The 22,453-nt window shown below is 34.8% G+C and overlaps 1 protein-coding gene across 1 annotated transcript; it reads left to right on the top strand.

Moving 5' to 3' along the window:
* Positions 1–7,096: 7,096 nt before the first annotated feature.
* Positions 7,097–13,998, top strand: LOC104099393 (uncharacterized). Its single transcript, XM_009606362.4, has 3 exons — positions 7,097–7,661; positions 12,754–13,090; positions 13,536–13,998. The coding sequence occupies exons 1-3, from the start codon at positions 7,228–7,230 to the stop codon at positions 13,761–13,763; spliced, it is 999 nt and encodes a 332-aa protein (XP_009604657.1). The 5' UTR covers positions 7,097–7,227; the 3' UTR covers positions 13,764–13,998.
* Positions 13,999–22,453: the final 8,455 nt, after the last annotated feature.

Below are 22,453 nucleotides of genomic sequence, written 5' to 3'. Positions count from 1 at the left end.
CGGATCTCAATTTAATCTTAGAGAACACCCTGGCACCCTGCAACTGGTCAAATAAATCATCAATACGCGGCAACAAGTACTTGTTCTTAATGGTAACTTTGTTCAACTGGCGGTAATCAATGCATATTCGCATAGTCCCATCCTTCTTCTTCACGAACAACAATGGCGCACCCCAAGATGACACACTCGGTCTGACAAATCCCTTTGCTAGCAACTCCTTAAGTTGTTCCTTCAACTCTTTTAGAGCCATACGGTACGATGGAATAGAGATAGGCTAGGTACCTGGAGATAAATCAATATAGAAATTGATATCACGATCAGGTGGCATGCTTGGGAGATCAGAAGGAAACACATTGGAGAACTCCTGCACCACGGGCACTGAATTAATCATCGGAGTCTCTGCAGCAATATCCCGATCATAAGCCAGATAAGCCAAAAAACCCTTCTCGACCATGTGTCGAGCCTTCAGGAAAGAGATAACCCGACTAGATGCACTAACAGTTGAACCCTTTCACTCCAATCTAGGCAACTCTAGTATTGCCAAGGTAACAGTCTTGGCATGGCAATCAAGGACAACATGATATGGAGATAACCGGTCCATGCCCAGGATGACCTTAAAGTCAGTCATATCAAGCAACAAAAGATCTTCTCTAGTCTCATAACTACAAAACATCATGATACAAGATCGGTAAATCCGATCCACAATAATAGAATCGCCCACTGGCGTGGATACATATAAAAGAGTACCCAAGGACTCACGAGGAACACCCCAGAAAATGAGAAAACAGAGATGAAATATATGAATACCTGGACCCTAGATCAAATAGTACAGTAGCATCCATGCCGCATACAGAAGTAATACATGTGATCATGGCATCTGAGGCTACTGCATATGGTATGGCTAGAAAGGCATAGAACCTAGATGGAGTGCCACCTGGCTGGCCTCCGCCTCTAGGATGACTCCTACACACCTGCCCTCTGCCTCTGGGTGGCCAGACGGCTGGTGCGACAACTGGTATGATAATCATGGGCCGATAGTCCTACTGCTCAGCCTTGCCTTGAAGTCTGGGACAAAACATCTTCACGTGGCCAAGATCCCCGCACTTGAAACAACCCCTCGAAATGGTGGACTGCAGACCTGAAGTCTGACCCTAATGGCCTGAATACCCACTGGAGGAACCCTGAATAGATGGAGGGCGGTAAGTACTCTATGGAATGGCACTAAAATAGGGTCATGTTGGAGCACCCCGAGAAGGAGGTGGTGCTAATTGCATGGGCCTACTAGGCTGACCCCTCATGAACTTACCTCTGCCCCCAGATGGGGTGCCACTGAATCCTCCAAACTGTCGGGGCCGCTTGTCCCTCGGTGCAAACTCTCCACTGTGGTTGCAAATACACTCGATCCTCCGATCTATATCCACAATCTGAACAAAAAAGTCCCCATCTCCGCCTCACGGGCCATAGGTACCTAAATCTTAGGGTGCAGACCTGCAATGAACCTCCGCACCCTCTCTGTATCTATAGGGAGTATAATAGATGCATGTCGAGACAAGTCAGTAAATCTCGCCTCATAATCGGTGATAAACATGTGACCCTGACGGAGTCGCTCAAACTGATTGGGCTCTGCCGCTGCAACAAGCTGGGCTTTGCCCGCAAGTAGTGTACCTAGGGTCTGATAATGGCAGCGGCGTGCCCTGGAGCCTGAGCGGTAAGGGTCTGTGCTCCCCCTCCCACCTGAGATGTGGTAGGGTCCGTGGGAAATAAACTATTAGCTAAGTTTAAAATTGCTACAAAATTGGCTAGTTCCTTCAACATATGAGCTAATTAAAACCAAGTTTGTACAATGTAAGTAGGGGTCGGCGTTCGGGCAATTCTGATTGGGTATGGAAATTTCAATTTAGATTTTCGCTTTTTGGATTGAAGAAATTACATTCCAAATCCAAACCAAATAAGATCGGATTGGATCAAACTTTTTAAGTTCAGTTTCGAATTAATCGGACTGGATATTTTGGATTTTTGATTTTGAGCCAATAAGTTGTGATTCTTCATTATCCGTTCAATAAAGGAATATCCAAGTCAAATATTCCCACCACAATCATTCAAATGAAGTATTCACACAAGCAAAAAATCATTATTAAGGAAATGCAACAGACACATTAATAAGGCCCTACGAATTAACAAGTTAAATATATCTCCCAAAAGTAAGTAGGAGTGCTCTTCCTTTCAAGCCTTATGCCTTACAGTCCATAGACCTTACCTCACTTATCTTTTATTTTCTCTCGGAATTTTGTTTGAGTTGCTGTCTCAGTAGTTGCATTCCCTCTAGTCCCCTTGAAAGAGGAATAAGCCCTTGCCAAATTAGATAATCACGCAACTTTAACCTTCAGTGTCACAAACGCAAAAAATGAAATTGGCCTGGGTAAGATTGAAAAGAACCCAATATTGATTTAGTCGGGTATCAAAAATGAACTTAGTAATTAGTTGTCATGACCCGAAATCCTAACCGTGGGGTCGTGATGGCGCCTAACATCCACTTTCTAGGCAAAACAACGTTAGATATGTACTTAACAAGTTTTAACAATTTATAACAAAGTGATGATAATTAATAATTGATAAATGCAAAAATGAACACGGTATTAATATAAATAATGCGGTACTAAACTACTCCCAGAAATTCGAAGTCACAAGTACATCAACATCTAGAATACTACAAACATGGTCTAAAACTAGAATAACAACAAGACATGATAGAAGGGGACTTCAGGGATTACGAACATTGAGCAGCTCTACCTCAAGTCTCCTACAGCAGTCGAATTCGAGCAGTCTCCGCTATACGCCGCTAAGACCAGCATCGGGATCTGCACAAGAAGTGTAGCATGTGCACCACCGACCCTATGTACTCTGTAAGTGTCTAGCCTAACCTCGGCAAAGTAGTGATGGGGCTATGACAATACACTCAGAATAAACCTATACGAATAATGATTCAGGAGAGGCTTCGTATAGTGTAGTCCATGCAGAAAAGTTATGCTAATAGTAAGGTTCGTGATGTGGCATTCATGGAGGGTGAGAAGGTTCTTCTTAGAGTTACGCCTATGAAGGGTGTGATGACGTTTGTGAAGAAGGGCAAGCTGAGCCCGAGGTACGTTGGTCCATTTGAGGTTTTGGAGAGAGTTGGTGAGGTGGCTTACAAGCTTGCTTTGTCACCCAGCTTTTCGGAAATTCACCTAGCGTTTCATATTTCTATGCTTTAGAAGTACCATGAAGATAAGTCACATGTTTCGGACTTCAACATAGTGCAGTTGGATGAGAATCCAGTTTATGAGGAAGAGCCGTGGCCATTTTGGATAGGCAGTTTTGGAAGCTCAGGTATAAGGAGATCGCATCAGTGAAGGTCCAGTAGAAAGGTTAGCCGATTGAGGAGGAAACGTGAGAGACTGAGCATAATATATGGAGCAGATACCCTCACCTTTTTGGCCTTTCGATATTATTCTAAACCTGTTCGAGGATGAACATTTGTTTAAGAGAGGAAGAATGTAACGACCCAGCCGGTCATTTTGTGTATTTGAGTCCCATTTCCCTATTTGATATTTTTCGTATGTGTATTTGATATTTTATGACTTGTGGAGTTGGGTAACTTTGATATTATGAAGGTTTGAGAGTGATTGGAGGCACTTAGTCTTATTTTAGAAGCTTAAGTTGTAAGAGTTGGCCAATGTTTGGCTTTTGAGTAGACAATCTCAGATTGGTGATGTAATTGTTCCAATAGGTTTGTATGATGATTTTGAACTTAAGAGTATATTCGAATTTGGATTTGGAGGTTACTAGGATGTTTTGACTCTATTTGACGAAATTTGAAAGTTTGAAAAGTTTATAGGTTTGACCGGGGGTTGACTTTGATGATATCATATTCAGATTGTTGTTCCTAAACTTGGAATAGGTTCGTTTTGTCATCTGGTACTTGTGTGCTAAGTTTCGATGTAATTCAGATTAGTTAGGCTTGAATTAGATGCTTGATTTGAAGTTTGGAAGTTATTGAACTTAAGAGAAGTTCAACTTGTGTTTTGATCGCCGATTCTTGGTTTCGATGTTATTTATGGTGTTTTGAGACTTTGGATAGGTTTGGGGGAGGTATTAGTACTTATTGGTATGATTGGAGGGATTCCCGGGGTCTCAGGTGTGTTTCAGATGGATTCCGAACCATATTAGTAGTGGTTGGCAGATCTTGTGTTGGTGCATCGCACCTGCAGAGATGGTGTGCGCAGGGGGTTCGCATATGTGAAGAGGAGGGGGAAATAACCGCTTTTGTTAAGCTAGGTGGCTTCTGCGAGGATGGTCCGCAGATACATACATCATATTTGTGAAGGGGTCCCACACCTTCGAGGTTTGGCCAGTTGTGAGAAGGCTGCAGATGCGCAGATTTGGACCGCGCCTGCGAGCTCACATATTTAGCTTATTTTTTATTATTTATAGTTTTGGAGCTCGACTAAAGGTAATATTTGAGTAAATTTTCATTACCACTTTGAGGGTAAGTATTTTCTTTTACTTGGATTTGATTATATATCTCAATTCCTATATATTTGTGCACTTGGAACATGGATTTGAAATAAGAAAATTTGGGGTTTAACCTACAACTTAAGAGAGTGAAATTTGGGGATTTGAAGGTGGATTTGGACTTGGTTTTGGAATCTAATCACATATTTGGACTCATAAGGTTATGCATAGTCGGGATCTGCCCCTTAACTCGAATTTTGACCATGTGGGCTCGGGTTGACTTTTGTTGACCTTTTGAAATAAAATAAAGAATAATGTTTTATTGTTTTGATTCATATAGTTTTATTTGATGTCATTGAGTTATTTTTGGCTAGATTCGAGCAGTTCAAATGCCGATTCACGAGGGAGGACGTTTTTAGAGTATTGGTTTGACTTGTTTGAGGTAAGTATCTTGCATAGCCTTGGTTTGAGCTAGTTTTGGAATGTATACATGCCTCTTTATGCATATCTTCTATATATGCTATTTTGACCGAAAAGTGAGGGCATAGTACATATCTTCTCTATATGTTAAACCTGTGCATATTGACTTGATTCTTAATGCACATCTTCTCTATATGCTGATGTAGATGATCCTTTGGTGATAAACACATATCTTATCTATATGCTGAGTTGTTAAACTATTATAAGACTTGCACACATCTTCTCTATGTGCACCAATTAGGTTATACCTGTATTTCATGCTTAGTTTTGGTACCACTGTTATGTACTTGTAGATTTATGAACTAAGTAGGTTGTTATGTGAGTATCTTTGGTAATTCTTGCCACTACTAACTTGCCGAGATTAGTAATAATACTTACGGAGTATATGAGGTCGGTTGTACTCATACTATACTCTACACTTAATTGTGCAGATTCAGGAGTTGGATCAAGATGAGTTTTGTGAGCGTAGCTATTTGCTGTGCTTTGGAGACTGAGGTAGAGCTGCTCCATGATCGTAGTTCCTGGAGTATCTTCCTATGTTATTGTTGTTGTTTCAAACAGTATATATGTATTTCAAACTTGTATTCGTATTGTAGAGCTCATGACTCAGTATTACTAGTTCTAGGGAGTTGTATTGTGATTTGATATTATCTATGGTTATTTGTCGTTCAGATTTATCTTTTCTGTAATTCGTTATCATGTTTTGTTAATATTTCATGAGTGGCTTGCCTAGCAAGTGGGTTAGGCGTCATCACGATCGGTGGTGGTTTTGGATCGTGACATGGATAAGATATTAAACAGAAAAAAATAGTGGACAAAGATATTTAGTCGAGTGACGAACTAGTTAAGTCATATTAGTCATGAAATAATACTAAAAATTAATTATTGTATTGTTTTATCATACAAGAGCTAATCACCGACGATATGATTTATTTTAATTTTGTTTTTGGATACATTGCATAGAGAAAGAATAATAGTTGAAATTTTGTTAAAAAAATTTGATTTAATGTGCTCAAACAAATACAATAATATTTTATTATTATTGTCTTTTATATTAACCATACATCGTGCAGGTACTAATATTAGTATAGTGTATATAGATAAAATTTTACCTGCACTGGCTGTTTACACCAAGCCAACAAATATAAGACATATGCTTTGTATATATAGTTTTCAATACTTAATCATAACAAATGATATGCATTTTCAGTTTGATTTGTTGATTTATGTATTTCTTTGTATTTATTAGCATATGCAGATACTACGAGAAATTACAACAAATATTGCAATAATCATAATTCATCACTTATGGCCTTGTCATATCTTGCAATTCTTTTGGGACATTTTGTTCAAATATTTGTGCTAGGTCCTACTACAGTTTGCGTGATTCAAGACAACTCTCAAACTGAAACTTTTTATCATGTGTATCACATAAAATAGTACCCCATTAATTATGTGACAATCCTAACATAACTAAAATAAGACATAGTAGAGACCATTATCTCGACAATAATGAATCAAGTTAGTATTTTTGATAAATTTTCCCATTAAGTAATCATGCATTATGATAGGAACAATATTCAATCCTCTAAAAAATATAGCTCTTTGCCTCTTTTGATTATTTCATCCCATGTACCTGCAATAGCATTTCAGTAATACTTTTTCATTTCACTTGTTTCATCCTCACATTTTATTCATGACTAAAACGACTATTTATCCCTATTTCTGCTAGGGAATCCAACTTGTTTTGAAATAAGACATCTCATTTTAGTTTCTTGAAGATGTCCGCTTGTATGATTCAAAAAAAGGGGACGTATTATTACTTTAAAGAAAAATGTCTTACTTTAATTATGAGACCACCCTTACATTACTAAGGCAGGTAAGTGACAGTCATATAAAAAACTTACTCATATCTGCATATTTGAATATTGTGCTGGAAGCATATTCAATTGAACATTAACCAAACCAGTACGCTAATAAATTCGATACAAAGGGAAAAAAGATCTAATTAGTGAAAAGGTTGTAACTTTGACAGTTAACACTACAATGTGAAAAAGGAAGACGTGCTTACTACTACTCTTTAGATGTGCACCCCGCCACCAAGCTAAGGTCCCATTATGCACCAAACTAAAGTTGTTCCATTCAAATCAAATTAAAATTTTCTCAATCCTTTACTTTTCTTTTTCTCTATTTCGCATTTAATCAAACAGTTGATCGTCGATCCAACTTCATTCCCAGCGATCATCGTTGACGATCATGAGAAAACGTTTGTTCTCGTCCGTAGCACCACCACCTTCTCCGATTCCCACAGGCAGAGGATCACGTTCCGCTGTCGACTCAATTTTGGGAGAGTACATTGATCAATCTATCCACGTTCCTCACTTGACTCTCCCGAAAAATACATATCGTTGGGTGCCTGATGAAATCCATTATCCATCACTTTTGCTGAGGGAAAATGATGTAATGAATAAGTTGTTGAGCTCTGCTGCTGAATTCGGAGTGGTTAGGATTATTTGTCACGGCATATCTGGTGAAGAGTTGAGAACAATGCTGACTGGGAATGAATGGTTGTTTGGATTATCAAGTGAAAAGTATGCTAATTATGATAAGTTCGTTTGGGATTGGTCTGATAACACGATGGAACAAATGGCCAAGGTTGCGATGGGGGAGCAAAATTTTCTATTTTTCCGGTAAGCTCTACAACATATCTTAATTTTCTTGTGTTTTTCTTTATTATTTGGATTTAGACCTGCCTTTCATGAAAGTTGGACCATTATACATGTAATCATCCAAATCCACTTGATCGACACTCACACACTATTTAATGACCATTATACATGTCATCATCCAAATCCTCATGATCGACACTCGGCACACTATTTAATCCGAGTGAACCAAACCATATAGTACACCCAATCATATGCATGAAAATCAATTTAACTGCGGAAGCTATTTGAAAATCATATATATATATTCATGTTAAATAATGAAATAATTTTCAATTAAAACTACACATGAAGCCTTTATAATAATGATAAAATCAAATAAAATAAATATTTTTTTAATTATGTCGTGTACAATCCAATTACTATAATCCATCAAAGAATAGAAATAAGCACTTGGGACAATTTTTGACTAAAGAAGATAAGAATAACACGACAACTATCACGAAATATAATTGGTGCCTCAATATATATCTCGGGAAGAGTATCATCCTAATCAGGCCTGCTCATCACGTACTACACCTCATCCTAATATATATAAAGTAGGCGGGACACTGGAGGGAGCCCACGTGAGCTGGGTACACTGTCATAGTACTCAATAAGTATCATAAACTTTCTCTAATTCAAGCTCCTAGGAAACAAGGTTTTACAAAACAATGCAACCAATATTTAATATAAAGCGATAAACAATTATATCAATCATAATTTTTATCACTTTAAATGAAAAGTGAAATATAAACTATGATATAACTTTTAAAATATTTATATCAATCCATAATTTTAATAAAGATCATACAAAATTATTTCAATTTCATTAAGTCATTGAAACCACTTTCGGTTTCTTAGGCCTAAATATAAGAAAATTCTCTTTTATCTTTCATCACGAGCACTATACCGATACCGATATAATAAATAATTACTAGGTGATCAACCTAGCAATAATTATTTGACCATACTTGTTCAAGAGGCTTCTTGTAATACCATACGAGTCAACTTTACCTTATTAATTTAAGTAATAATAAATTTCCCTCTAGGGGACTTTAGGCCACAAATCACGGCTTAGCCATGAAATGTGTTCCTACACTGTCACATTAGTTCTATGGTAACGAACTCAATATTCGAATTAATCTTGGTAGTCTCCACTAGTAACTCTCAAAATATTTAACATATAAAAAATAAATTTATAGTCTAATAGCTCAATGGATCTATTATTTTCAAATTATGATGTCCATAGTCAATCTAATTTTTTTTTATATATATATATATATATATATATATATATATATATATATATATGTTTTAAAAGAAGTTATATCACTTGCCTCAAGTATCGTTTTACCAACAAGTTTTTGAAAATAAGATTTTTTTTTTAATAAATCACATGATACTTCATATGCAACATGATTTAAAACGCATGCCGACATCATTTTTCAATTGTCCGCACAAGTACAGATGCACATTTACAAATAATGGACATATTAATTAGAAATATGCTTTAGAGAAAATCTCTCAAGAAGAGTAAGTCTTTATCAACTTATTTCACTTTCTCTTTACTAATTTTAAGCCCTCGATTTTTTTTGACATTCTAACTTTGATTAAAATTCTCAATCATCACCAACTAGTCGATATCTACAATTAGAATCACAAATATATCAAAATATAACACACAATATTTATTAATATCTATTTAGGGCTCACAAGTTCGCTACAAGCCTTCTACAACTCGAATCGTCTAGTAGGTTCACTCAGTAGCCTATTTAATTTTATTATTTTCATTTAATACTCTATTGGATTCATTAATGATAAACATTAACTACCTAATACTATCAAGTCATTATTTATTATTTTCTTTAATCATTAGTTTTTCGATTTCAATTTAGCTAACAAATTATTCAATAGGTTAATTGCATCCATCAATTTTATTTCCAAGAATATTATTTACCTTCTCCCTTATTTTCTCAAGAACACTATTCACATTATAAACTAGGCTTTTAAAATCTAACTTTTTAACCATTAAAACCTGTAATAAATGCGACAAATACTTCTAACTACTCAGAGTAAATGAGTTTGGAGTATTAGAATTATATCTTGTAGACCACTCTTGAAAATCACAACTTTGGTGATTTTTCCAGTTTTTATAAAAAATAAATTATTTTTCGGGTATGGATAATGGTCTTTTTAATTAATTAGAAGATATTTAGAATTGACCAACATGATCTCTCCGTTTAAATGAGGGATATATTTGAACCCAAAGTATGACTGCAGGGGTATAGACAACCCAATTGTATAACGAGTGGTATTCTTAGATCATTTTCGAAAGTAGATAGGTATATTTGGCCCTTTGCCGAAAAAAGAATTGGGAGGTAAGGAGACATCAGCAAAGGCTAAATGTGAAACTGACTTTTCTGTACAGCCACAGAGTGTAACTTATGTATTTTTCCAAAAAAATATGATGAAATTAGAAAATCAAACATGGGATCCACCACTGCAATTTACACGTGACAAGTTTAAGTGGGGTGTAAAAATAATAACTAAAAATATAGTCAAATTCATTTTATTCCTTAACCTTTTAGGGTTGGGAAACAATACCCCCTTCGCGTTTTGAATGGGAAAAGGAACTCCCTTGTGCAATAGCTTTTTCGTGAAACAATTTCTTTTAATAATTTTTTTTCAATAGATAATTTTTAGAATAACCAAGTTCTTTCATTATAGCCAAAAGTAAGATATGACAAACAATTGGGATCTATATAATTTATGGAGTTTCCCTTTAGCCTTCTTCCCGCATAGTTTAAGATATGATGTAAAGCAAAAAACGGCTCCATAATAAATTTTCAAATGTGACATTATCAACTATAATTTTTGTTCAATAAAGATATTTTCTTTTCTTTTGGTCGAAATAAGTAAAGTTTAATAATAAAGATATTATCAAAAATGTAAAGTTTAATAATGGCTTTAGTATAATAATTTTAATATATAAAGAAAATACATAAATAAATTAATACTCATAGCAGCAATTCTTTCGTCTAATATATATGTTAGAGAATTGACTATTTCAGTGTAACTTTTTCCCTTCAAATTGAATTAATGCTAAAGTATCCATGGTGAATATGCGTTCAGCATATTTCTTGAATTTTGTATGTAAGATTTTTTTATTTATTGCAAAATTTTTATTAATGGCCTCATATCTTAAATTTTACAAGAAAGAAAGACGAAATTCAAGTATTGGTTTGGAGAAAAAATATTATACTTCACCTTTGAAAGGATAGAGAGAGAAAAAAAAATCCTTATCTTAAAAAAGAAACTCTCACCAAAAAATATATTGCATAAGGGGTTCCCTTTCCCATTCAAAATGTGAGGGGGTATTGTTTCCCACACTTAAAAACTAAGGGGGTAAAATGGATTTTACTCTAAAAAATACAAAGCAAAAAGAAGAATCAATAAAGGCGGCTGATCTTTAAAGGGTGAACGACACAATTACCCACAAATATAAAACTATTTACCCTTGCCTACCCATTTATTTTTCTACCCATAAAACTAATTACTTTTCTTACCCATAACAACTTTTGTGAGTAATTTCTTCTTTTTTCTCCTTTTCTTTTTTATTTCTCTGCTTCTTTTCTCCTTTTTTTTTTTCGTTTTCTTCTTACTTTTTTCTTTTTTCTCTTTTTTGGTTCATTTATTTTTTTCCCAAATCACATTATTATTATTATTATTATTATTATTATTATTATTATTATTATTATTATTATTATTATTATTATTATTATTATTATTATTATTATTATTCACACTCAAATTTGGCTCCTTATTTCTTTTTTTTCTTTTTTTCTTTTGTTTATTTTCTTTATTTCATGTTCCTTTTCTAATTTTATTTAACTCCTTTTTTTCTTTTTATTTTTTTCTCTTCATAATCTAATTTTATTTGTTTTTTCTCTTTTTTTATTTCTTCTTTATTTATACAGTAAGAAAAAAATAACTGATATAGTTAATATTTGTTCACCTTTTTTTTTTTAATATAACTGGTATAATATATATTTTATCTTTTTTTTTCTTCTTATTTTCTTTGTTTAATTCAATTATTAGAACAACTTATATATTATAACAATTTTCTCTTCTCTTTTTTTTCTTTTTTTCTTTTATTTATTATTATTTCAAATCATTATTTTATTTCCATTTTTTTCATAATCTAATTTTGCACACATTTTTTGCTCCTTTTTGTGTTCTTTTTATTTATTTGTATTTTTTATATATTTATTATTAAAAAATAACTTACTTTAGCATATAGTATATCAAAAATAGTATATTAGTAGAAAAATATATTGTTACATTATATCATATATTGTAATAGTATACTGTGCAATTAATTATACACTATTGAATTAAATATTATATACCAAAACAGTATATAATATGTTATTTTGGTAGTATAAATTAGTTATCTTCACTAGTTCAACTTAATTTCAACCTAAATTTCAAAACTTTACTCCAGAATTTCCATCAAATTGACTCAAACTTTAGCCACCAACCTCCAATAAAATATTTCAAACTAAATATTTTGGTTTAAGAAAAAAATAATAAAATATAAAAACTCCGTTGAAAAGTTAAAAAAGAACTCAATGAAAATTTCAAAAAATTCTAAAAGGACCAATCTGTAATAGTATATTGTTACATTATATAGTATGCTGTAACAGTATACCACTGACTATATGTTCCAAACTGTTGAACTTTTATTTGGACAGTAGCTTAACCGATAAAATTGCAATTCTAGTTAGAATCCTTTCACTCTTAACCAGAGGTCTCGAGTTCAAATCCTGAAAATGAAGAACTTCTTGTAATACAAAGATCCTTACCCTCATAGAGGGCTTACCCGATACGAATACGTATTAATCAGCCAATACGTTTCGAATTCCGGATGACTAACTAAAAAGAAGTAAAGTTATAAAAAAAGTATTTTTTTATTCTTGCTGTAAACAACTTTATGTTCTGTTTTTCTTTTAATTTCTTTATTTGATTTAAAAAAAGAAGAAGATTGATAATGATATATTTAATTTTGGTGCAGGCAACAGTTGGAAGAGGTATTGAACAAACTAAAAGGAATAGCAAAAGAAGTGGATGAAATAATCAGATCGAGTGAGAGTGATCAATCTTGGAAGAAAATTGAAGCAGAAGAAGTAAAGATGTACATATACAGATGCACTAAGAACCAATCCAGTAGCATGGACCAAACTTGGCTTCCACCCCACATTAATGCAACACTTGAAGATTCATTTAAGTATGCTTTGAACCTTTATCTCCCACTGGAACCACTTGAATTCTCTGTGCATTCAAAACGTGGTCGATTGCCGTTTAAGACCAGCCCAGACACAATCATTGTCACTATTGGACATCAATTTGAGGTATATATATATAATTTTCTTATTATTATTATTATTATTATTATTTAATTTGCAGAGTGTTAACTAAGTACAATTATTTAAGAAAAAATAAAGAATAGTTTAGACAACTATTCAAATGATTAAGGCTATTAAATATATTTGTACGTTAAAGGGTGCAAAGACCTTAAACATCAGATAATATAGACTAGAGGGGAGTAAAGACAGAGAATATTACCCCCCCCCCCCTCCCCCCACCAACCCCTCCCGCTCCCAAAAAAAGTTCTTACAAGCATCGTCTGATGTTAAAGAAAGAGAAAGCTTCAACACTCTGTTAAATGAAGCTTAGCATGAACTAAGATCAAACAATGATTGAAAAGCAATTTCTGAAAATCAATTTGTAAAAGAAAGAATGCAATGTTATGTGGACATCCTGATATGATTAAACTAAAATTGTTCCTTGTAATAGGAATGGAGTGATGGGAAATTCAGGTCAGCAGATGGAGAAGTAGCACTGAAAGCAAATCTTCACATAGATCAAGCATTATTATCCTTGGAGCTCAAGTGGTCATTCACTAACTTGATTGATGACGCCTATAAAACACAAAAGAGAATTACCCTATCTGATCAGGTTTTAATTTTAGTTATATTAATCTTAGTATACAGAATGTTTCTGTTTATGTGCACAAATAATTAAATAATCTAAAAAAATTAAGTAATAATTAAATTATCTTCCTTTGGAACGTACGGCGCCGAAAAATTTCGTTTCATTTTTTCTATTTTTTCTTTCTTCTTCCTGTTTTTATTCCTTAATTTTTTGCTGTTATGTCATGTATATAGTGTGTGGTTTTGTAAAGGAAATGATGTACCTTAAAACTGGGATTTGTAAGACATTAAGTGCTAAAGGTTGTGGCGTGTGGTTATTTTGCTTCTTTTTTGATTCATTATATAGGCTTAGTTTTGAGCATATATCGTTCCACACGAAGGATAGGGATGCGTATGTCCAACAACACTAAGAATGGAACCATAAGCTCAAATTAATGATGAGAGATTTTCAAGGTATAGGTCTAACTATCTTAACTCTCTGTTCCTTATATGCTATAGTTATTAAAGTCTCTTGAGGGTGGGAATGAGCGATTAGTTTTAATTTGGAGCTCATAATCGATACTATTGAATCTGCCATTCAAGAAATATCACTAGTTCTCCGAATAAGAGCGGTGAGACTTCGTGACTTTGAGGGAGGTATAGCCTAGTCCTAAGCCTTTTTAAAATAGAATGCTTCTTTGACAGAGTTTTAATTCAAGCGTAAAAAGAAGTGCTTCGAATCATTGCTTTGACTCGAACATGTTCAATTGAATGACCATTGCTATAACTTTTTGGTTTGTGTCCGAGTGACAAATTCAATCAACTCGAACTTTTATAACATCATTAACCGGGTTGTGAACTGCCCAATATCTTGAAGCAAGTTGCTCATTTGACAGACCTAGCTGATAATTAGGATTATCTTCACACATTTATCAGGTCTTATTGGGAATTTTGTTAAGCTTGTATATGTTTGGAAGATTCATGAACTAGATCAAATGCTATTTTTGGACTTCTAATACTAAATTGCTATGTCTGTTGCGTAAGATATGTGTAAGTTCAAATACTTTTAGCAATTTATAAGGTTTATTTAACTACAGGTCGAACCAAGGCTTATTTTAAGTTGGCAAAGTTACGTGCTAATAACGCCAAAGTCACGTCCACAACCTGCATGACCCGTTGTTATTTTGATTTTTCGCTCAGTATCTAATTGTAATGATTTTACCGCTCGTTTTGAGTACTAGTTTTTTTTACCTGTATTCCGAGACCCCTCATAACTTTATTTGATGATTTATGAATTGCGTGTGTAGTCCGCGTCGTTTGTTTTGGAAAACTTACATGTAAAATTTTGAAGAAAATATAATTTTTAACTTTAAAAATAATTAGAGTTGACCACGGTCAATATTTTTGGTAAATGGCATCGGATCGGTGTTTTGACGATTCCGGTAGGTTCATATGATATTTTTGGACTTGTACGTATGTTTGGTTGGGGTTCCGGGTGACCCGAGCGCGTTTCGGTGCATTATGTGAAAAATTTAAAAAATGAGTTTTAACTTGAAAATTCTTGAGTTTTAATGGTCGCTTCTTGATATTTGATGTTATTTTGATGATTTGAGTTAGCGAGCGAGTTTGTATGATATTATTACCCTTGTGTGCATGTTCGGTTTGGGGTCCGAGGGGCTCGGTTGAGTTTCAGATATGTTAAAAAATGATTTTGGACTGTTGAGGAATGATGGTGCATCAAGTCTGCAGATCTCGCATTTGCCATGAATTGATCGCAAATGCGGGCCTCACATTTGCGTGATAATGCTCGCATTTGCGATACTGAGAAGGGGCAGGAGACTTCGCTAATGCGAAGTCTGAGGCGCATATGCGATAGTTGGGTTGATCGCATTTGCGACACTGGCCAGATTGGGGAAGCTTCACAAAAGCGAAGTTTGGACCGCTTCTTGTTCGCAATTATGATATTTGCAGTTGGGTGAAATGTGAAAATTTCGGGTCTTAACTCATTTTTTAAGCCTAGACTTCATAGAGGCGATTTTTGAAAAGCTATTTTTTTCCAAATTCATTGGTAAGCAACTTAAACTTTTTTTCAATCAATTTTAATTACTTTTTCATGAATTTTAATACAAATATATAAATTCCAAAGTAGAAATTAGGAGTTTTGGTAGAATTTTAGGGATTTTGTAAAATTGAGATTTAGACCTCAAATTGAGATCGAATTTCAAAACAAATCACATATCCGGGCTCGAGGGTGAATGGGTAATCAGAATTTGTTATGAATCTTGGATTTCGACTATGTAGGCCCGGGTTGATTTTTTTGTTGACCTTTCCAATTATGATCAAAATTAAACTTTTTTCATTCGTGGATAGTTTCTAAAGCTTGTATTGAATTGTTTGAACGATATTTGGCTAGATTCGATTGGTTTGGAGGCTTGTTCTAAAGGAAAAGTTGTATTGGGATGTTGATTGTATTCCGGAAAGAGGTAAGTGTCTTGCCTAGCTTTGTTGAGAGAATTTTTCCTACTAAATGATATTATTTGCTACATGCGTCAGTGACGCATATACAAGGTGACAAGCGTATATGCATGTGCCATGGTTTTCATACTCGGGAGGGGGAATTATATGCTTCTTTGTGCTTTGTTGAACTTGGTAATCCCTCAATTTACGCTTCGCTTGATTTTATGACCGATGACTTTATTTATCTATGTTAGAGATCATGTTAGGGCGTATGGTTTCTTAAAAGGATTTAACGTGCCATTTTGGAGACTAATTTACATTCTTAACTTAATCGGACTATCATGAACCCATTTCTACACCTATTATTGTCATGTTACTTGAGCTTCTTTATCCATAACAAGAAATGATGATTGGGGCCTTAGGGCAATATTTGCACGATGGGTATTTTCGTGCGGTTGATATAATGTTGCCACGATGAGTATTTTCAAGCGATTTGAAATGTGATTGACTTATTGGTTGTTACCGTGCGAAAAGAAAGGAAGTTGGATTTCAGTTATGATTACTCGTTCGTTAGTCATGTGCATGCTCTCTACCTTGGTTTCCATCTATATTATCTGCTTTGTATGTTACGTTCACGCTGGTGTTCTTTATGGAGTTTATCTCTATGTTTCCTATTTGGCCTCTTACTATATTATTGAGGTTCTTGCCTTGTTTATTACCGTTACATCTACGCTTTTACTTGAGTTATTACTGCGATCTTCCCTTACTTAGGTCATGCTCTTACTTGTTGCTATCCTTTACATGCATGATACACGCCCTTAATTGTCTTGTGATTTACTTGCTAGATGTCATAACCTGCTATATGTCTTCACTTACTACATGCTTTCACTTACTTCATATCTTCACTTATTATATACTTTTACTTACCATATGCCTTCATTTATTATATGCATTTACTTGCTACATGCCTCTACTTGCTACATGATTTCACATATTGAATGCCTTCATGTGATTCCTGTTCTTATCTGACAAACATCTTTACTCGTTTCATGGTCTACGTTTCTTTGCTTAGACAGGTTGAATGACTTTTAGATTGGTTGTGTGTTATGCGTTGTGGAAGCTTTGTCTTTATGTGAGAGACTAGCTCTGGGATATTGTGTTACTCATCTTACTTGGTTAAAGTTTGTATTCCCTAGTTAAATTCCGCGTGTTCGTTTCTTGGTGTTACGTTGTGAACTCTCCTGTGCTTGGTTGTTGTTGAACGATTTCATACGAGCGGTATATATTTAGGGATCGGGTTACACGCCGCAATAATATTAATTGATATTGGGATCGGGATGCACGTTGTAACAATGTTAATTGATATTAGGATCGGGTTGCACGCCTCAACAATGTTAATTGATATTGAGATCGGGTTGCACATCGCAATATTGTTAATTCATATTTGGACCGGGTTGTACGTCGCAACAATGTTAATTGATATTGGGACTGGATTGCATGCCGCAACAGTGTTTATTGATATTGGAATCGGGTTACACGTCGCAACAATGTTAATTGAGATTGGGATCGGATTATACGCCGCAACAGTCTTTGTTAGTGATGTTTGGTTATGATCATTGCGCGTATTTCATGATTATTGTTTTCTTCGTAGAAATGGTTATGAGGTTATGTCTTGTTTTCCATGTATGTTAACTTGCTCTATAGCTGTCCAGTTGATGCTCTCTAATCACGCCCAACTATGCCTTATAAAAAGGACTAAGCGGTTGTTGCAAATATAATCTGGTTTAAGAGTCCGGAGTCGAATCCCATAGAGAACTAAGGTTTTGCTGTAACTGTCAAGTATCACTAAGAAAACAAGCTCAAACAATTTCTAAACTGCAAATATCAATATTCTTTTGTCTAACTAATTACTTAACAAATTAAAATAGTAAATTAATAACTAAAGATACTAAGGGTTGGAGACAAAATTAAGGAGAAGACTAGAGTTGTGACTCCCCCAATTGTCGGAATCCTTCCCGCGACGTCTCCTATAATTTTGCCTAAGTATTCTCTACCGATCGTGAGTACTTCGGGTGTCGTAATTTATTTGCCGAGCAACTACCACAATTTACTAGACGTATTCTTCCGAACTATGCTAGCTGGCACTAGTTCGCCGCTCACCAAGATCGCACCAAGGTTTCGTTATTCCTAACACCTTTAAATCCTCCGTATTGATTCCTCACATATGTTAGGAGTAATGTTGTTCAACAACTACCTAAATATGTATCCTTTTTCCAAGCAATACATACTAAATAGGCACAATTAATTGATGGCCCTTCAATCAACTAAGATAATCACGTAGTTGAACAAGTAGAGAAAATCCAAGGGTAAAATTATATTAAACGCAACAGAAAATCATCCTTCAAAAGGTTCCATAAAACCCTAGATGAGAAAGTTTAGCTACTCATAACCATACTAATAATCAAGATAATAATTGAAAGCATTAAAATACAGATTAAGGAAGAATGAAAGGGAAAAACTCTTGCGATTCGTTGCTTCTAAGCATTCCCATAACCTTTTTCCTTTCCAATAATGTCTAACAAATAATGTCTCCCCCCTAAAAAAGGTTTAGAACCTGGGTGAATTAAGACGAAATCTGCCCTTGGGCATCCCGCTTTGTGCCTGGTGCGAACCTGGACACCTAACATTTGTGCTCTGCTGCCCTTGGCGTTTTGGTTGGTGCCTGGTGTGAACCTGAGCACCAAAGTCATACTTCCTCCAAATTCTTCCGTTTTTACTTCAATTTGCATGCAAAGTTTTCAAATCACTTCCAATTGACTCATACACATATAAATACCATTATTAAGCTCGAGTCACAAATATTCACACCAAAGTTAACAAGACCGAGGCATAATACAAGGCAAATTACATGCAAAAACATAGATTTTTAGCCTAACATCACCACCCTACACTTAACTTCTTGCTCGTCCTCGAGCAACCTAAAACCTTGCTAACCAAACAATGCATGCAGGACATCATATAACGGAGGAACATTTAGCAATTCAACCCACTACACCTATGACCGTGGTTGATACCAACAATTAAGCCCTTGCATACGCATTCATACCTTTTCCAACTTTTACATGCCTGAACATTAGCGACCAATTTAAAACACTCAAACAACCTGCCCGTAACCACCCAACTTCAAAGACCGACTCATCGCCAATAAGCACTCTCAACTCGTGCACTCACCCATCAAGAGATGTTTAATAACGTTATCTATCCGTCATGGAATCATGTGCCTCATCAAGGAATAAGATAATATTTCGTCTTCACATTTAAATATGCATTCGAATATAATTTAAGGACATCACATATATGAGCAAAGAACCACTCAATCTTACAAAGAAATTCATGTTCATTCCGTGGTTGTACCATAAGTTTGGCCGTAGTGTATATCTCTACTAATCTAAGCTCGCAAAGTCTAAGATCAATTAAGTCTTTACGGGTTGTAATGTAGGCTAAGGGACGGGTAAGATATATTTTAAGTATAGTGACTAACCCTCCTAAGCACTTTAATACACTACACTTAACTTTCAAATACACATTTTTCATGACCAATTCAAGCAATGCCACGAAACCATTTACAACTTGGCCCTTCTTCTTTAAGCACAACTATGCATTTACTAGCCCGGATCACGATGAATAGGAGGTGTATTTTTTATATACTTTTTTCTCTTTTTTTGTGGTATTTCTTTGCTTTTTTTGTTTACTTCTCGCCTTTTTTTTTTCCAACACTCTCCACAAACTTGGGTTGCCCGGCTAATGATCTTCCAAAACATACATGCACCTTTTGAGCTTTCTATAGTTCCACTCTAAAGCTACCCCAACTCTCACCTTACTCTTCTAGCGACTTAAGTGCTTTCGAAGGTAAAGGTTCGAAAAGATTTAATTAAGAATAAAATGAGAATCTGCTTGTAATGTGGGTGCCAAAGAAAAAGCTTATAGGCCTAAATGGGCTATCTAAGGATAATTTCATTTATGGTGGCATAATAGCTCAATGGACAATCAAAGAAACGCCAACATCATCTTCTAGACTCACAAAGCTTACTTATTTCGCTTCGACTAACACATAGGACAAGTTCTAGATAAACACATGATAGCACAAAATGTGATTGAAATCTCAGATCACACAATGCACATGACCTCAATCATTAGGTTCCATTCCAACTCTCAATTTTAGGCAAGTAATCACAAAGTCAAGAAGTATTAAGTAATAAAGCACTACACGAACAATGGGTCAAGTAACTGATAGAAAGCGTCACATACAGGCAATTCAATCTTTTCACTGAATTAATTTTTATTAAAACATATTAGAAAGGTAATTTGCATGCTAAGGCCTAACTATGCTAGCATCAAACATGTCAAAAGGCATATAGAAAACTCAAGTTTTCTTCCCTCGGTTTTCTAATATATATAATATCTGGTTCAAGTTACATCCATTGGAAAAGAACCGATGCTAAAAGAAAAATTAAGGAGGATTATTATCTACCTATGACTAACTAAAAATAAAAAAATATTATTGGAATTTTTTTAATTGGACCTTAATCCCTCAAGAAAGTTGTCCAAGAGATTCATCGTCACGAAAAGTCCCATTTTTTTACAACTAAAATATCATAAAAAATCACCCAGACAATCTCCTCACCCCATACTTAAAATTTTGTATTGTCCCCAATGTACACCATAAATAATAGGAAGGTGAAAGAAACTCCCTAGTAGGCTAAAGGCCGAAGTATTAGTAGCTCATGGGTTACTCAAACTTCTCCCATGCTTGGTCCTTTGTGCGGGCACTCCACACTTAGTTCCAACCATTTGATTTGATTTTTCTTCCTTCCAATGAATTTATTTTCCATGCTCCTATAAAATAAAAAAACTACACTACAAAAATAATATAATAAAAATTAAAGAAATAAAATAAAATAATAAAATAGTAAAGTTGGGTTGCCTCCCAACGAGCGCCTTAGTTAACGTTGTGGCACAACATGAACCACTCTTTGCCTCCACTTAGAACTTATGAATTGGACCCTAGGTTTTAATTCTGCTCTATGATCATGCTCTTGGGGCGATACAAATTGTTGCGAGCCAAAAATTAAATGATCTTTTATGCACTTTTTGGCTTCAACCGAGGAGTGTGACCTTGCCTAGACGACCTTGAAAATTTTAGAATATATGGCTCATCTACCTCTTCCTTTGACTCTTGCATTGGCTCATACAAATCAATTTCTATATCTCCTTCCGAACATAATGTCGAAAAATTCTTGGAGTGAAGACCAATGCGCTCAAACTGAAAATTCAACTTGTTATCAACCTCCTCTTCTTGCCACAAACTAGAATCAATTAAAATTGTATCTGTAAGGTCCTCAGTTGACTCCAGTACTATTTTTTCAACATCGACATCATCAAATTCTAGTTGGTTGGTTTGGTTATATTCTACTCTCAACTCCTTCATTATAATGACAATTTCTGCCGCTAATTCATGCTCTTCTTGGCTACTATCCACAATGTCAGCTTGTTGCGCTTTATAGGATTCAACTAGTTGACTCACTTGAGCCTCCAAGTTTTGAATAGTTTTCTCTTGCCTTTGTATTTGCAGTGGCTGCTTATAATATTATTCCACAAGGCACTTAAACATATCCATGATCTTCTTCAAGTCGACATTCCCATGTTCTTTGTTCCTATTAACTTCACAAGAAAAAGTAGAACCATCATCATAAGGAGTTGGGGGAGGATAAGGAAGATCAAAAGCAGAATTATCAACACTGAATCTTCCATAATTCCAAAATGTTATGTTTCTCTAATCAACAAGTAAAATTAAAAAATAAATAAGAAAAGAAATAAAAATAAAAATTCAAACTTGAAATCAAGCAATATGTACAGCTACATCTATACCGTTAATTCCCCGACAATAAAAATTGATCACGCCCAACTATACTTTATAAAAAGGACTAAGAGGTCGTTACAAATATTTAAGAGTCTGTAGTCGAATCCCACAGAGAACTAAGGTTTTGTTGTAACTGTTAAGTATCACTAAGAAGACAAGCTCGAATAATTTCTAAGCTGTAAATATCAATATTCTTATGTCTAACTAATTACTTAACAAATTAAAATAGTAAATTAATAACTAAAGATACTAAGGGTTGGAGACAAGATTACGGAGAAGTTGTGACTTCCCCAATTATCAGAATCCTTCCCGTGACGTCTCCTATAATTTTGCCTAAGTATTCTCTACCGATCGTGAGTACTTCGGGTGTCGTAATTCTCTTTCGAGCAACTACCACAATTTACTAGACGTATTCTTCCAAACTA

The sequence above is a fragment of the Nicotiana tomentosiformis genome, chromosome 1, assembly GCF_000390325.3.
Source record: "Nicotiana tomentosiformis chromosome 1, ASM39032v3, whole genome shotgun sequence".
NCBI classification, from domain to species: Eukaryota; Viridiplantae; Streptophyta; class Magnoliopsida; order Solanales; family Solanaceae; genus Nicotiana; species Nicotiana tomentosiformis.
Note: the sequence above shows the minus strand (reverse complement) of the source record. Positions and strands in the feature narration are given on the sequence as shown.

Coding starts and splice junctions, on each gene's coding strand:
- LOC104099393 (XM_009606362.4), top strand. CDS start 7,228: ATGAGAAAACGTTTGTTCTCGTCCGTAGCACCACCACCTTCTCCGATT. Junction 7,662..12,753: donor CAAAATTTTCTATTTTTCCG/GTAAGCTCTACA, acceptor ATTTTGGTGCAG/GCAACAGTTGGAAGAGGTAT. Junction 13,091..13,535: donor CTATTGGACATCAATTTGAG/GTATATATATAT, acceptor TCCTTGTAATAG/GAATGGAGTGATGGGAAATT.